This window comes from Trichechus manatus, unplaced genomic scaffold (assembly GCF_000243295.1).
Source record: "Trichechus manatus latirostris isolate Lorelei unplaced genomic scaffold, TriManLat1.0 scaffold00289, whole genome shotgun sequence".
Classification (NCBI taxonomy): Eukaryota; Metazoa; Chordata; class Mammalia; order Sirenia; family Trichechidae; genus Trichechus; species Trichechus manatus.
Window position 1 is genome coordinate 691814 of NW_004444225.1, and position 16245 is coordinate 708058.

Genomic DNA, 16245 nt, shown 5'->3' on the forward strand with positions numbered 1-16245 from the left:
TTCGCCTGAAGTACAATTAAATAAATAAATAAATAAATAAATAAATAAATAAAAATCCCCTGAAGTCACCTTAAAACTGAACAGTAGTTTAGCTTAACTAGTAAAAAAGGTCTGCCTTGAGCACCATGCTCTATTAAGAATGGTCTATACGAGATAAAATTGACAACAGCACCTCGAAAAATTAGATAGGAACCTTAGAGGGCATTGCGTTCATGTTAATGAAGGAGGAACAACTCAGAAAAGGAGGGTGAGAATGGTTGCACAACTCAAAGAATGTAAGCAATATCACTATATTGTACATGTAGAAACTATTGAGTTGGTGTATGTTTGGCTGTGTATATTCTCGACAACGGCAACAAAATAAAATTTAGAAAAATAAATAAATAAAAGAAGTAAACCAGGATACCAAAATTTGAGAGTTATGAGTATGATTTTCCCTAGTATGACCAAAACTGAAGAACTTCTTCTGCACCTTATGCATATGTGATCCTTTCTGTCCCAGGCTCTCATGTATTTAATTATACCATCATTACCCTAGAAGCCAAGCTACTAGACTTCTAAGCTGTCCGTCTTGTCCAACTATTTAGACTTTTACTCCTGCATAGTGTTTCTCACATACATCACCCATTCCTCTTCTAGTGCCACCTCCTTCTTCAAGACCTGACTTCTACATCCTCTAACTATTGAAATCATATCTTGACTCTACTTTGTATTTCTCATTTACCTCTCATACACTTCTTCCTACCTAATATGCAGAAACAATCTCCCTAAAGCTCAACTCTGTTATTGTTATCTCCCAGCTTAAAAGTCTTAATTTATTCATTTTCTACAGAAAAGAAATTTCCTAACATCTTAGCATGGCTATACCGACCATTCCTAATATACTTTTCTCATTTTATGTCACATAAATCTTCCTTAAATACCATATATTTCACCCATTTTGAACTTCTTGACTTTTCCCTAGCATGTTTGAATTTTGTCTTCAGCACACTATGACATTCATATTTTTTCTTTTGCCTTAAATGCCCTTATCCCAAATCTCTGTTAAAATCCTACTCATTCTTCAAGTACCATCTCCAAATTTGCTCCTTTCACAAAAGTTCTTTGTACTTTCCTTAAAACACTAACCAGATTCTATGTCATAATAGGTTTACTTGTAGCTCATCTTCTGTATTGAAATGTAAACTATCTACAATGTAGTTAGTTGGAGCAAGCATAATAATAAATCAATAATAAATAGAGATTTTAAGTCTCTTGATATTTATCACCATATTTTTTAGCATAGCAGGGGCACAACAATGTTTGATGAACTAAACTGAATTTCTGCAGGGATATTCCCGTAGAACCTGGGGATGTAATCAAAAGTCTAATGTGAGCTGGAATCATAGTAGTATAATGGGTGCATTGAATAAATAGAGATTCTGTGTATATTGCCCTAAAGATTCAAGTAGGGATGAAGGGAACAAGAGGTAGGGTACTGTAAGTTTCCAGACATTAGCAGTTACTATTTCTTGATAATACCATCACAATGTGCCCTCAACTCTGTTGTTGTTTGCCATTGAGTTTATTCCGACTCATAGCAACCCTATATGACAGAGTAGAACTGCCCCATAGGGTTTCTCCGAGGCTGCAATCTTTATGGGAGCAGATCAGCAGATCTTTCCTGCCATGGAGCCATTGGGTAGGTTTGAACTGCCAACCTTTCGGCTAGCAGCCGAGTACTTAACCATTGTGCCACCATGGCTCCTTCCTCCAACTCTAAGAGGTGCCAAATAAGGCAATAAGTCACAGTCACTACCAGTATTCCTTTCCATTGATAACATGGTATGAGGTTGCAAAAATTTCCCAAATCTTTTCCCATGTCTTTAGCACTAGAGACCATGCTGGAAGCATAGTCAGGAAGCAGAAAGGCAGACCAATGACTTCGGTGGGAATTATTGCACAAGAAGAGAAAGACCAATAAAACTCCACTTGCTCCTCTGTCAGTGCCAGTTAGGCCTGGAGCATAATTCCAGACTCTGAAAGAAAGCCTACTATACTATGGGAATATCCACGCAAAGAATATTCCAGACTCCAGCATCAGTTCCAGGTCTCCTCCAAGGTGATTCTAAGGGTCAATCTTAGCAACCTATCCTTTTCTAATTTCCTTAGTGTTAAATGACAATGCCATCACTCTTATTACATAAATGTCATGGAATGCTGAAACCCTGAAAATCTTATCAAAGCCATTTCTTCCATTCCTAGACTTCTCTTCTGGCAAAAATGACTGAATTATGAATCCAAACATTGGATGAATAGGTTTCTGTGGCATCCTTGCTCAGTCGGAAGCTGCAGACCTTTGATCTAAAATAACTCAAGGGGTGAGGTAAAGATGTGAAAGATGCTATGTCGGAACAATCACAATGTCTTTTTTTTAATTTTACGCAGAGGCTAGAAGCTAGGTAGATTTTCAGCAGCCAAAATATCTCTTTTAATTCAGTGATATAGGTGAAAGCATAAAAAGGCAAAAGGTAGTAATTTTGCAGGTCATAATCTGAAAATGTATTCATAATCTGAAAATATACCTAAACAACATTTTAAATGATTGCCAAATTGTTTTTACTGTGCATTATGGATTGAATTGTGTCCCCCAAAAATATGTGTTGTAAATTCTATTCGCTATGCCTGTGGTTATAATTCCATTTGGGAATGGGTTGTCTGCTATGTTAACGAGACAGGATTAGTGTACAAGGTGTTTTAAATCGACCTCTTTTGAGATATAAAAGAGATTAAACAGGCAAGGGAGAGAAACAGCATTGGGAGAAGACAGATGCCAAGCTACAAAAAGATTGCCCAGGAGCAGAAGCTCAGAAGAGACAAGGACCTTCCTCCAGAGCCAACACAGAGAGAAAGCTTTCCCCTAGAGCTGGCATCCTGAATCCAGACTTCTAGCCTCCTAAACGGTGAGAAAATAAATTTCTGTTTGTTAAAGCCATCCACTTGTGGTATTTCTGTTCCAGCAGTACTAGATAACTAACACATGTGTATAACACTTTAGTAATCTTAGAACATAAAGCAAAATCTTTACCTTATAAACAATAAAAATGTATAAAAAGTGTATCATAAGTTTTCCAACAAGAAGTCTAATAGAAGTTCACCAAAATGTATTAGGAGCTCACCATTTTTTTTAATTGCCCGAGTCTGCTGTTTCATTTGATCGTCTGGAACACCATAAATTTCTATTATTGCTAGTGTGTCAGCTTTCTTGGGTGATGAGAGATTACTAAGAGGCAGCTGGATACCACTGATGAGCTGCACAAATAAATTATTAATAAAAGAATTTAGCGAAATATTAAACTGCATTACCACTTAAATTCAAAATGGAAATATCTATTCAAAAAAGGTTGATAGACTCTAAGTCAGTTTCCACAAATATTGAAGCTGGAAAAAAATGCAAATTTTAAAATTTAACTCTTTTATCCTCATGTTTCACTACATAAATACAAAGAGCATGTCTAAATTATTCCATTTTACTGATATGTGAATAGAGTGGAATCCACATTGTTTAAGATTTATGATTCATTAACATATATTTTAAAAGCATTTGTTATGATCAACTTTTACTGTAATTCAGGATGATAACACGTACCAGTTTCAAGTTCATCTTATGTTTAAATAGCAAAAGATTGGAAACAATATGAATACTACTCCTCAAATGTTAAAAACAAAACAATTTCCAATGACAGCATTTCCTGATAGTAGAATTTATGTTTGAATGATTTATCATGAAATTTTATACAATCCATTATTTTCAATATTATCATGAAAAGTAACCTGAATCTGACAAAATCAATTATTTCATATGTACATTCAGGTCTGAATATCAGAAGAATATTTAACAAATTGATTAATAATATTTCCACCTAGCCTTTAGCCAAGCTAATTGTTCAAGCAAAGATTTGTTTTACTTTAAGGAACAAAGTGAGCACAAAAAAACAATATTTGAAATGTACTAATTTCAGGGCAAGAAACGAAAGCGTTAAGCTTAAAAATGCAGTTATAAAAAAAAATCAATGTCTTGAGGTTATAATAAGAAGAACGAATAAACAATTAAGTTTGAAAATAAAGAAGGAAGGAAGCAAGAAAAGGAAAAAGGAAGAAAGAGTTCTTTGTATGTTTCGGGCACAAGTCCTTCATCAGATGTTTTTCAGATATTTTCTCCCAGTCCATGGCTTGTCTTTTCATTCTCTCTAACAGTGTCTTCCACAGAACAGAATTATTTAAAATTTCGATGAAGTTCAGCCTATCAATTTTTTCTTTCATGAATCATGCATTTGGTGTTGTATTTAGAAAGTCATCGGCAAACCCAAGGCCACTTAGATTTTTGCTTATGTTATCTTCTAGAAGTTGTAGCATATCAGTCATAGTTATTTTAAATTCCCTACCTAATAATTCCAAAATCTTAGCCATATCTGAGTCTGGTTCTAATGCTTTATTTGCCTTTTCAGACAGTGTAGGGTTTTGTTTGTTTTTTGCCTTTTAGCATACCTGATAATTTTTTTGAAAGCCAGACATGATGTATTGAACTGAGGTAAATAAACCTCTGGCATGAGGCTAGGCTATGTTTATTGTTTGCTGTAGCTGTGGTATCAGAAGATAAAATTTCCTCTAGTGTCCTTGTTTTTATCTCCCCTGTTGCCTTGCATTTCCCAAGAGACTCCTTCTTAAATAGAGTCTGAGGCTTGCAGTTCTTTCAGCTGTAATCCCTTGTTATTGTACAGGAAACCTAATGATGTGGCAATAAGGTATGGGGTGGGGGGTTGGGGGGCGGATACATTCCAACATCTAATGATTACATCTCAGTCTTTAAGTGTGCTTGTATCCCTGAGCTGTGACCTTCACAAGTGCTCCTCAGAATCCCATCTCCCTCTTAGGTGAAGGCAGGAAAGCTAGAGGAAGCTAGAGATGGGGTTTTCCCTTCCCCCAGGTTGCTTAGGCTTTGGTAAACCCAAACTGATTAGGCAAAGATAAAATAGTCTCTATAGAGGCCAGACCTTGTAAAGGAGAAAAGACTGGTCTGGGTGTATTTCAGAATGGCCACTTTCCCCCGCTCCTTGCCAGAAATGTTCTTGTGTAGCGTGCTGTTGAGGAGATTCCGACTCATAGAGACCCTATAGGACAGAGCAGCATTACCCCATAGGGTTTCCTAGGCTGTAATCTTTACAGAAGCAGATTGCCAGGTCTTTACTCTCGGAGTGGTTAATGGATCCCAACAGCCGACATTTTGGTTAGCAGCTGAGCACTTAAACATTGTGCCACTCAGGGCTCTTTGCCAGAAATAGAAGGGGATTTTTCTCCAGTCTTCACTCGGAGAACTTGATGGTGCTCCTGGAGGTAAAATTTACAAAAGTGTGCTGGTTCCCCTAAGAGTACCAGCACCTGCCCTCCACCCCCAAGAATTCTTAACTCTCAAGCTAGTCCACACAGAGCCTCCAACATTTCGTCAGTTACAGTTTAAATGTTACTTCTGTCACTGGCCCCAGCTTCAGGCTTTTGCTTCTGGGTTTCTGCTCTCGGTAAACTGTGATTCACAGTATCTGCCTGTCTTTCCGCTTTTCAGGGCAGCCATTTTTTTCTGTGACTTCAGTTGTCTGATCTCAGAAGAGTTGCTAATTTACAGGGGTTTTTGTTGTAGTTGTTGTTGCTATTGTTTTTCAGATTTTTTTCTTGTTTTGAGGATGAAAGTAGCAACTTCCAAGCTCTTTACATGTCAGACTAGAAACCAGAAGTCTCCAGTTTTTAATATTTTAAGTTTGACATGATGGTGATTAAATAGAAATGCTAGGCAGACTGATCTCAAAAGTGAGGGCCCATTAAAATGTGAGCATTGTTGGTGTATACATGGTGGTTAAAGCCGTGCGTGTGTATAAAACAACCCAAGGTGAACATTTAGTTTGAGACAAGGGTTAAGAAGAAAGCCTTACACAATGTAAGTACCTCAGGAGCAGGTAGAGAAAGAGAAACAAAAGGAAACGAGGAGGACGTAGCTTGGGAAGTACATTTAAAAACAGAAAGAACAATCACAGAAGCACAGCAAGAGATCTGTGTGGAGTGGAGAGAGATCTCCCAGAGTGGCTGATTTGCCTCTTCTTCTCACTAGAAGAACTGTTAGAAAGCACAAAAGGATGCCAAAGTTTTAATAACATTGTAAAGTAAGCTTAATGGCCAGTACTTTGCAGATGCTCAAATGAATGCCAAGTAATACATTTTTGGCTGGATGTAGTGTTGTAGGCAATTTCTATTCATCCACTATATGCTTGTACTTTGGAGTCACAAAATCCTTAACAGCCAGGAGAAAAGTCACCTACATGCTCCACTGGAGCTGTTTCCTGCAGTGGCCAGGATCTTTCCCGTCCCATTGTCTTTTCTGTACTCTCTTTCCACTTTAACTTCTGGAATATGGTTCCCAAGCCTCCTTATTTGGCTGAGATAAAATGGTGAGGTCCTGCTGAAATGGATGTGAATGGTTCCTCAGATCCTGTGATGTTATGACAGGTGGAAGGAGCTGAGACAGGAGGAAAGAACCACACATGGCGGTGGGGTGGGGAGTGGGGGGAGGTTCTAGCTTTACGCGTACTCTCAGACAGCCAGGTAATGAGAGCAGAGCACTCACCAGCCAGCAGAACCAGCAGAGCTACACAAGGTAATACCTACGAGACACAATAAACCTGGCCAGGGGCAGCAATATAAGTATTTACCAAACATCCAGAATAGGGTCTGAGATGGTTTATATGGTCCTAGCAACATCTACTTAAATAGAAAAACAGACCAGCAAGACCATATCCATCCTACTGATTTGCAAACCACAGGTATATAAACAGTTTAAAATAGGACTACTTGGTAAAGTAGAGAGTCATTGAAAAAAAAGGAGAACTCTCAGCAAGATGGAGTGACACAGTGGCTGCAACAATGGGCTCAAGCATAACAGTGATTGTGAGGATGGGGCAGGACCGGGCAGTGTTTCTTTCTATTGTACGTAGGGTCACTGTGAGTCAGAACCAACTCAATGGCACCTAACAACAGCACAACAATAATTCAATGGAGAGAAAAACAATTAGGGGCTTTTCAGTAACATTTTTTTAAAAAGAAAATAAATGGAACGTTTAGGATATAGAAGAATAAGAAAGCTTTTGAAAAGTCTTGACTAGTAAAAACAATATAGTTTAGACAACTGCTTTTGCTCTCAATGAAATTACCCAAACATGTAATAAAACAAAAGATGAAATAATAAGAAAATACCCCGGGGGAAGGGTTGCTGGATATGACACAGACAGAAATATAGAAGAAGCAATATGAGGTAAATAACAATTGGGGTGGGAGGGAACTAATCATACAAGAGAAAATTTCAAATCTACACTAGAATCAGTAAAGAATAAAATCAGCTACAGATCTTGAATCATCAGTGTAGATGGAAAAAAATGTTAAAAGCTCTCTCAAAATGCAGAGGAAAAAAGAAAGTGATAAAGTTGACACAAAAAGGTAGACACAGAGGTTAGATCCCGGAGAAAACCATGGATAATTATGATTTCCAAACGAGCAAATTATATTCAGAGACTACAAAAGCTAATTCTGGAGATTAGTGAAAGAAAATAGCTTCTAGAATTTATTGGTAAAATTCTTTAAAGTTGAAGGGAAAAAAAGCAGGATAATCACATAATAATTATTGGACTGGACTCAGACTTCTCTATCACGATATTAAATGCTAAACAGCAATGGAATAATACAAAATAGATATTTGAAAGGAGAAGGTCTTAGTGCCAATATTTCTATCCACGGGCAATATCCATTCATGCGATAAGGCAACAGAAAAACATTTTCAGACATGGAAGGATGCTGAAATGCTACTGGCATAGTGGTTAAGAGTTTGGCTGCTAACCAAAAGGTTGGCAGTTCAAATTCACCAGCCACTCCTTGGAAACAGTTCTACTCTGCCCTATAGGGTCACTATGAGTCAGAATCGACTCTATGGCAACAGGTTTTGTTTGAGTTTTTTGTAGTACCTGAAAAGATTAACAAAATTTAAAAAGCATTAAGGGAAATCAATGGAACTCAAAATATGAATTTACATTTTCTAGCTTATATACTAACAAAATAAAAGTACAAGAAAAAGATGTTATTAAACTTACCCTTATTGTAAGTGTAATTGGTTTACTGTTTTTCAATGCTTCATTTGAATTAAAGTTTGATTTACTCTGTCTTAGGAATTGTGGTTTCAAAATATACCCAGAACCACCATTGTCCAAAAATTTTCCATTTTGTAGGTCCATAGGCAGACCAGGGGTCTGGAAATTTAAGGCCACTGTGAGAAAAATTATTTTGACATTTTCAGGAAATAGAGAGTACAGCTAAAGAAACAAACAGTTAAACAATTCACTGAAATCTAACCCTAGGTTATCTATCTTCTAAATGTTCTAAAATGCTCTTAGCCTAATAAGTCATGATTTTTAAACATTTTCCTCATATGCTGATGAAAGTGAGATTCAAAATTTAATCCAAAATAAAATTATTTTATAGCTTTGAATAAAAAATCAAAATGACACACAGTACAGATTACAAACTAGCAATGTACCTGTCAGATAAACTAAAAAATATGAAAATAAAGGAAATCAGTACATTAAATGGAGGAAAGAGAACATACCAACTACATCTTACTCTTTCAGGTCCAAAGAGGTACTGCTGTCACTTGAGGAGAAAGTGAGAAATGAGCAGAGCAATACTGGTTGTTAAAATATGGAAATACCTCCATATGGGCTGGTAAATGGCCACTGCATTTGGTACCATGCCCCGCCCTCCAACCTGGCCCCAGTTCACCTCTGGGCCTTGCCACAATTCAGTAGCAGAAGAGTTCACAACTAGCACTTTCTGACTGGTTTGTGCCAGTACTATATCAGCTGTTCAATTTGGAATAGGGGGAGTCTGGTGAGGACAAAGAACAAAGCATGTAATCTCATTCACTATTTTTTTTTTAATTGTGGTAAATATATATGTAACAAAGCATTTGACATTTTAACAATCTTTGCATGTACAGTTCCATGACATTGTGTTCATCTTGTCGTTCAACCTCACCACTATCAGTTCCCAAATTTTTCCATCACCCTTAACAGAAGCTCAGCTTCCCCTAAGCATTGAATCCCCCTTTCTCTCTCCTACCTGCGCCTGGTAACCACTAATAACTTTGGTCTCTATACAGTTGCCTCTTCTAGATATTTCATATAAGTGGGGTCATACAATATTTGTCCTTTTGTGACTGACTTAATTTTACTCAGCTTAATACTTTCAAGGTTCATCCAGGTTGTACCACGTATGAATGTAGAAGCTAGTGTAAAGTATAAAAGGTAGAGGTGACATGATTTGCAGAGGACTTTAGCAAATCTTTCGAACAAAGGAACTTGATCTTCAGTGTCCGTTTACCATTATTTTTGGTTTCCTTTTCCGTTTTTTCAACATACATGCCTCATACTAACCCCTCATGAATTTAACCTCCACATCCTCAACCTTCACCTAGATTTAACTCTTCCAAGCCATTTAGAAATGAGCTCAACTCTTGAAACCAATGGTTCACTATCAATGCCTAGCCCCAGTAGACCCAGAGCCAAAAACCTTCATAGGAAGTTCTTTTACAAGTGTGTTAAAAAAATTTTTTTAAAGGAATTTATTTTATCTTACTTTTGAAAACAACTCAATATTTTATATAACATACCCATCTGACAACCTATATTCCAGAATTCCTGAGGATTGAAATTAGAAGAGTCCGTTCTCGTTGCTTTAGGATATATTCTGGTAATGAAATTCCTGGTGTGAAAAATAAATTCTTTTGCTAAAAAAAATTAAAACATTAATAAATTGTTCAAATAAAAATTAAATTGGCCACTGTTTCTACATATTATCTATGAGTCCCTGGTGGTACAGAGGTTAGGATCTCGGCTGCTAACCAAAAGGTTGGCGGTTCAAATCCACCAGCCGCTTCTTGGAAACAATATGGGGCAGTTCTACTCTGCCCTATTGGGTCACTATGAGTCGGAATTGACTTGACGACAATGGGTTGGGCTTTGGTTTTATAATAATTTCAATAATTTTGTTACGTATTATCTTAGCAACAATATTTGCAATTCATGGAAATCAAAATAAATCCATGCCTCTAAGTTTGACAGTGTAATTCACTGTTAGTGAAGAGTTAATAATTTTAAAACACAATTTAGGTATTCTGATAATTCACTTGAGATGCAATGGATTCGAAATTTATATTTCTTTTTTTCCACATCCGAATTCATTTCACTTTAAGAATATATAAAATTCCAAAATAAAGTATCCTCATTCTTCTTCAAAACAATAGTAGCATATTTCCCCTATTTTGTTCTTTTTAGTTTGACTTTCATTTTAGGGCAGAATCCCATGTAAGTGATATGAAGCTATATAATGCTAACCAAATTAACCAGGTTGAATATTTCACAGATTCTCAGAGTTGAAAGGAGACTTAAAGTTATCCAGTTCAGTCACCAGCCCCCCACTCCAATGTCTTCCTCAAGAATTTGTTCAATCTTTGTTGGCATCCCTTGGTTGAAAGAGAACTCACTACCTCCCAATACCTCTAATTATTTCAAAGGTCTTCCTTACCAAGACAAGATCTATGTACTTGTAGTATATATACATACATGCATGCATACACACATACATATGTACACATACACACACCCACATATATATATATATACACATACATGTGTATATACAGTCTGGAAACCCTGGTGGCATAGAGGTTAAGAGTTCAGCTGCTAACCAAAAGGTCAGCAGTTTGAATCTACCAGGCGCTCCTTGGAAACCCTATAGGTTGTTCTACTCAGTCCTATAGGGTTGCTATGAGTCAAAATCGACTCGAGGGCAACAGCTTTTTTATATATAGTCTATTTAAATCTCTAGATTGTATTTACAAATTTATACTTATTTGTATCCTATTTAAATTACCTGAGGTTCAAAAGTGGTATATAACATTCGCCATTGGACACTCCATCAAATTTTTGAACACAGACTTTATGTCTCTCCAAGGCTTTTCTCCTTGCACTGAGCACATCCTGTTCCCACAACCATTCCTGCTAACACGGTGACCAGTCATGGCAAAAATGGTTTTTTGCCTATGACCCACTATGAGTTCTAATCAAACTAGAACAGAACCATTGCCTCTCTCACCCTAAATACTACTCTTTGGGAACCACTGCCATGTAAAAAATTGCAATTAACTGCATCGACACATAAAAAGTTATGCACTCCTCAAGAGAAAGTTTATTTTCAAGTTATTCATGTATAAATGCAGCATGCTGTCCAAGTATTATGCTCTCTTATTCAGCCATAAACTAGATGCCTGTCCTTAGGTAAAACACTTACTCTTTGGGATCTTAATTTTTCCATCTATAAAGTGATAACCGTGAATGATCTCTAAGGACCCTTAACAAAAAGTGATTTTCTTGCTTTTTAGTTTAATATGTTTTGTTCCTACAAATGCAGTTCATGTTCATTTTAGAAAAAGGAGAAAACCGAAAAAGAAAGAAAACCATATATAATCTCATTATTCGGTAATAACCACTGACAACCGCTTGGTATACATCTTTCCACTCTTTTTTTGTGTGTATGTGTGCGTGTATACATATATATGAACTACCCAATCTCTTCAAACTTTGTGGAAGTATTTAATAAAATTAAGAATGGGAGAATAATAACTATTTTTGCTGTGGTCAGAGGTCCTGTCCTCATGAACAACAACAAAAGTCTTCCATAGTTTCAAGGAACAGAGGCCTGTAAAGAAGGTCATTCAAACTCTCTTGACCACATCCCACAGTAAGAAATACATTTTACATCGCAACCCAACACACACACACACACACACACACACTCACACACACACACTTGTTTCATAAAACAATACTTATTCTTCTTGCATACAACCCATTCTATTCTATTCCATACTATTCTACTATTTTAACTGTGGCTCAGGACTACTGAATTGACTTTTGGTCACCATCCACAGTATAAAATTTTTAAACAGTGGGGAGGGGCAGGCTTAAAATATGCAGGATCTCTAAAAGAGTTTGAGGAGATGAGTTAAGGTATACCTCAAAACTCCTGGGCACAGTTGCCAGCCCATGAAGTTAACGAACAAGTATACCAGAATCTGCACTTCCAAAGAGCCAACAGCTTTTCTAAAGTTGGTTGCAGGTGCTTATTTTCCTGCCTCGGTGTTTCTACACAGAAATACTAATGGTAGATGGTAATTTTTTAAGAGGGATTTTGGAATCACTGATGAGTTCGTTGATCATCTCTTTTCATGTATGGGATATTCTTCAGCACATGAGTCCACGAAAGGGATAGGATCTGCTTCCCATTTTCTTTCCCAGGCCTTGTTCCATCTTGGCCTCTATCTGTCTCAAATTTAGAACCAGAAGAGAATGAAGAGAAGATTCAGAGACAGAATACTACCCCAGGGAGAAGTGCAGTGCAGGCTCTGCACGGCCATCTGGTGTCCTGGTCTACATGCTATTTCCTCCCACTCCTTCACCTTAGATATACAGCCTCTAGGTTTAATGAAAGGAGCCCTGGGGGCACTACAGTTAAGCACTCAGCTGCTAACGGAAACAGCCATCAGCTCTGTGGGAAGAAGGCCTGTTAATTTGCTCCTGTAAAGATTAAAAAAAAAAAACCAAACCCGTTGCCGTTGCGTCAATCGTGACTCATAGTGACCCTATAGGACAGAGGAGAACTGTCCCATAGGGTTTCCAAGGCTGTAATCTTTACAGAAGCAGACTGCCACATCTTTCAGGAGAAGCTGGTGGGTTAGAACTGCTGACCTTCTGGTTAGCACCTGAGTGTTTAACCACTGCACCACCAGAGCTCCTTAGAAAACCCTATGGGGCAGTTCTACTCTATCACATGGGGTTGCTATGAGTCAGAATCAACTCAACGGCACACAACAACACAGGACTAATGAACTCTGCCTCTTAGGATGCCTGCTGAATCCATAAAATTCACCATGTCTCCACAACACACACACACACACACACACACAAACCCGTTGCCATCAAGTCAATTCTGATTCACCGTTACCCTACAGGACAGAGTAGAACTGCCCCATAGGGTTTCCAAGGAGTGGCTGGTGGATTAGAACTGCCTACCTTTCGGTTAGCAGCCAAGTTTAACCACTGCATCTCTACAGTCACTGCCAAAAGCCTTTACCCTCCCCTCCCTGCCTGCAGTCTCACCCTTATGCTGCCATGTGGTACAAGCTGTTAACATGTTCACAGCTAACAAAAAAGTTGGAGGTTGGAGTACACCCAGAGGTGCCTCGGAAGAAGGGCTTGCCTATCTACTTCTGAAAAATCCGCCACTGAAGACCCTGTGAAGCACAGTTCTACTCTGACACACATGGTGTCTCCATGAGTCAGAATCCACTCAATAGCATTTTTTTTTTTAACTTTGGCTCTGCCTTGTCATCACGGCTCTCTTCTATAAAGCACTCACCACAGCCCCATCTAAGTCTCCGTACTCAGCATCCTCAATCAGAATTTCATGCCTTAAAGCAGTTAAAGGACAAGTTCTTCCAGCTAGAACTTAATGCAACCTGAGGCATATAATTCCTTTTAAAATTCCATTAAATATATTAAAATTTTATGAGATAAATATCATTGACCAATCTTGATACCTTTGCAGTGAATATAACTTGTTTGAAAACTTTATCTATTAGAATCATAAGAATTTACCTCTCAGCTTTGAAAGTTTTCGGGCTTGTGACTCCCCTATAGAATTATTTTCATTAAATTGCTGATGTATTCTTGAATGTTCAAAGCTTCTGAACTTCTCAGCTTTAGTGTAAATGACAAGATCTGATAGGGCCAGAGCCATTTTCATCTTCGAGGTCTAAAAATGTAGTGCAGTAATTTCACATTTTGGCACTAATCATTTGAAAAATTCTTTTTCCAGTAAAGAAACTATGTTTTCAAAGCAGTGATTTTAGTCTTTTCATAAGACTGTCTCCTCAAAAACTTTTGGATCAAGTCATTGTGATTATTTTTTATGACTACAGTATTTGATGTTAATATGAGATAGCATAAATCTACAACCCAAATTAACATATTAAGTACTGAGGATAATTATCGCTATTTCGTTTTTCCCAAAGATCTGTTTATCCTCATGAATTATATAAATTTAAGAATTTTAATCATGAGTAAGTACATTTCCAGTTTTATCTAAATTTGAGGAATTGTTTCTATTACATAGTGGAATCTGCTTTATTGCAGCCCAGCAACTATTTCCTCTACACTTTTGTTAACCACTTCCCAAGTTTTGTTTTAGGGAAGCACTCCTTACTCACGCTCAATCCATGTACGTAGGGATGGACCCTGCAGATTAAGCCTGGCTAATGAGAGCTTGGAAACCCTGGTGGCGTAGTCGTTAAGCGTTATGGCTGCTAACCAAAAGGTTAGTAATTTGAATCCACCAGGCACTCCTTGGAAACCCTATGTGGCAGTTCTACTCTCTCCTATAGGGTCCTATGAGTTGGAATCGACTCGACCGCAACAGGTTTGCTTTTTTGGTTTTTTTAAGGAGAGCTTTGTATTCCCCTACTAATAGTAATTAGTTCAGGGATGTGCACAGAACTGATTCATAACCAATGCACAATAAAAATGTGTTGGGTCTGCTAGTTGATAGATAGGTATTCCACTGGGTTTGAATCCGAAAAGATATAAACCTGAAGCTTTTGCAACAATCTTGCCACCAATACAGACAAAGTGGAGCTAAAAGTTGGAGAAGGAAATAAAGTTCTGTTCACCTTGCTTGAGACACTACACTAAGTCATGTCTAAAGTTAGAAACACTTTCCTTCAACTTTTCATTTACATGGGCCAAATGGTTCCCATTTTACTTAAACCAGCTGGATTGGTTTTGTGTAACATGCAACCTAATATGCCTTCTTTTGTCACACTGATTTGTATACCCATAATACTATATATTAGTACGTGATGTTCTACTATACATAGGGTTGCTATGAGTCAGAAGCAACTCAATGGACTCCAGCAATAACAACAATGCTATATATTATAGACACGGATTTCCTTGTATGTCTCTGCTGGTATGATTTTGAGGGTAGAAACATTATGTTTTAAATCTGCGTATCTTTTGTACACCGCACAATGCCTACTACAAGCTGTTGTTGTCAGGTGCCATCAAGTCGGTTCCAACTAATGGCAACCCTATGTACCACAGGGCCAAACACCGCCGGATCCTGCACCAATCTCGACAACTGTTGTTATGTTTGAGCCCATTGTTGCAGCCTCTGTGTCAATCCATCTCCTTGAGGGTCTTCATCTTTTTCATTGACCCTCTGCTTTACCAAGCATAAAGTCTTTTCTCTGGGGACTGATCTCTCCTGATAACATATCCAAAGTATGTGAGACAAAGTCTCACCATCCTTGCTTCTAAGGAACATTCTGTCTGTCCTTCTTCCAAGACAGATTTGTTCATTCTTTCAGCAGTCCGTGGTGTATTCTATATTCTTCTGAACATCCTAATTCAAAGGTGTCAATTCTTCTTCAGTCTTCTTTATTCATTATCCAGCTTTCACATGCATATGAGGCGATTGAAAAAACCTTGGCTTAGGTCAGGTGCACCTTAGTCTTCAAGGTGACATCTTTGCTTTCCAACACTTGAAATAAGTCTTTTGCAGCAGATTTGCCCAATGCAATGTGTTGTTTTATTTCTTGACCACTGCTTCCAAGGGTACTGATTGTGGATCCAAGAAAAACGAAATACTTAAAAATGTCAATCTTTTCTCCATTTATCATGATGTTTCTTATAGGTCCAGTTGTGAGGATTTTTGTTTTCTTTATGTTGAGGTGTAGTCCATACTGAAGGCTGTGGTCTTTGATCTTCATCAGTAAGTGCTTCAACTCCTCTTCACTTTCAGCCAGCAAGGTTGTGCCATCTGCATAATGCAGGTTGTTCATGAGTCTTCCTCCAATCCTGATGCCCCGTTCTTCATACAGTGCAGCTTCTCAGATTATTTGCTCAGCATACAGACTGAATAAGTATGGTGAAAGGATACAACCATGACACAAGCCTTTCCTGACTTTAAACTACGCAGTATCCCCTTGTTCTATTCAAATGACTGCCTCTTGATCTACATACAGGTTCCTCATGAGTACAGTTAAGTGTTCTGGAATTC

General features: G+C 37.8%; 1 protein-coding gene across 1 annotated transcript in view; it reads right to left on the bottom strand.

Annotated features, from left to right (window-relative positions):
* The window catches only part of PLCZ1 (phospholipase C zeta 1), a 67143-nt gene that overhangs the window by 13628 nt on the left and 37270 nt on the right, over positions 1–16245 (bottom strand). Inside the window, exons 8-11 of the mRNA XM_004390231.2 lie at positions 13785–13941; positions 9740–9856; positions 8166–8338; positions 3159–3291 (exon numbers count right to left, since the gene is read on the bottom strand). Coding sequence (XP_004390288.1) covers positions 3159–3291; positions 8166–8338; positions 9740–9856; positions 13785–13941 — 580 coding nt within the window. The remainder of the gene's footprint in view (positions 1–3158; positions 3292–8165; positions 8339–9739; positions 9857–13784; positions 13942–16245) is intronic.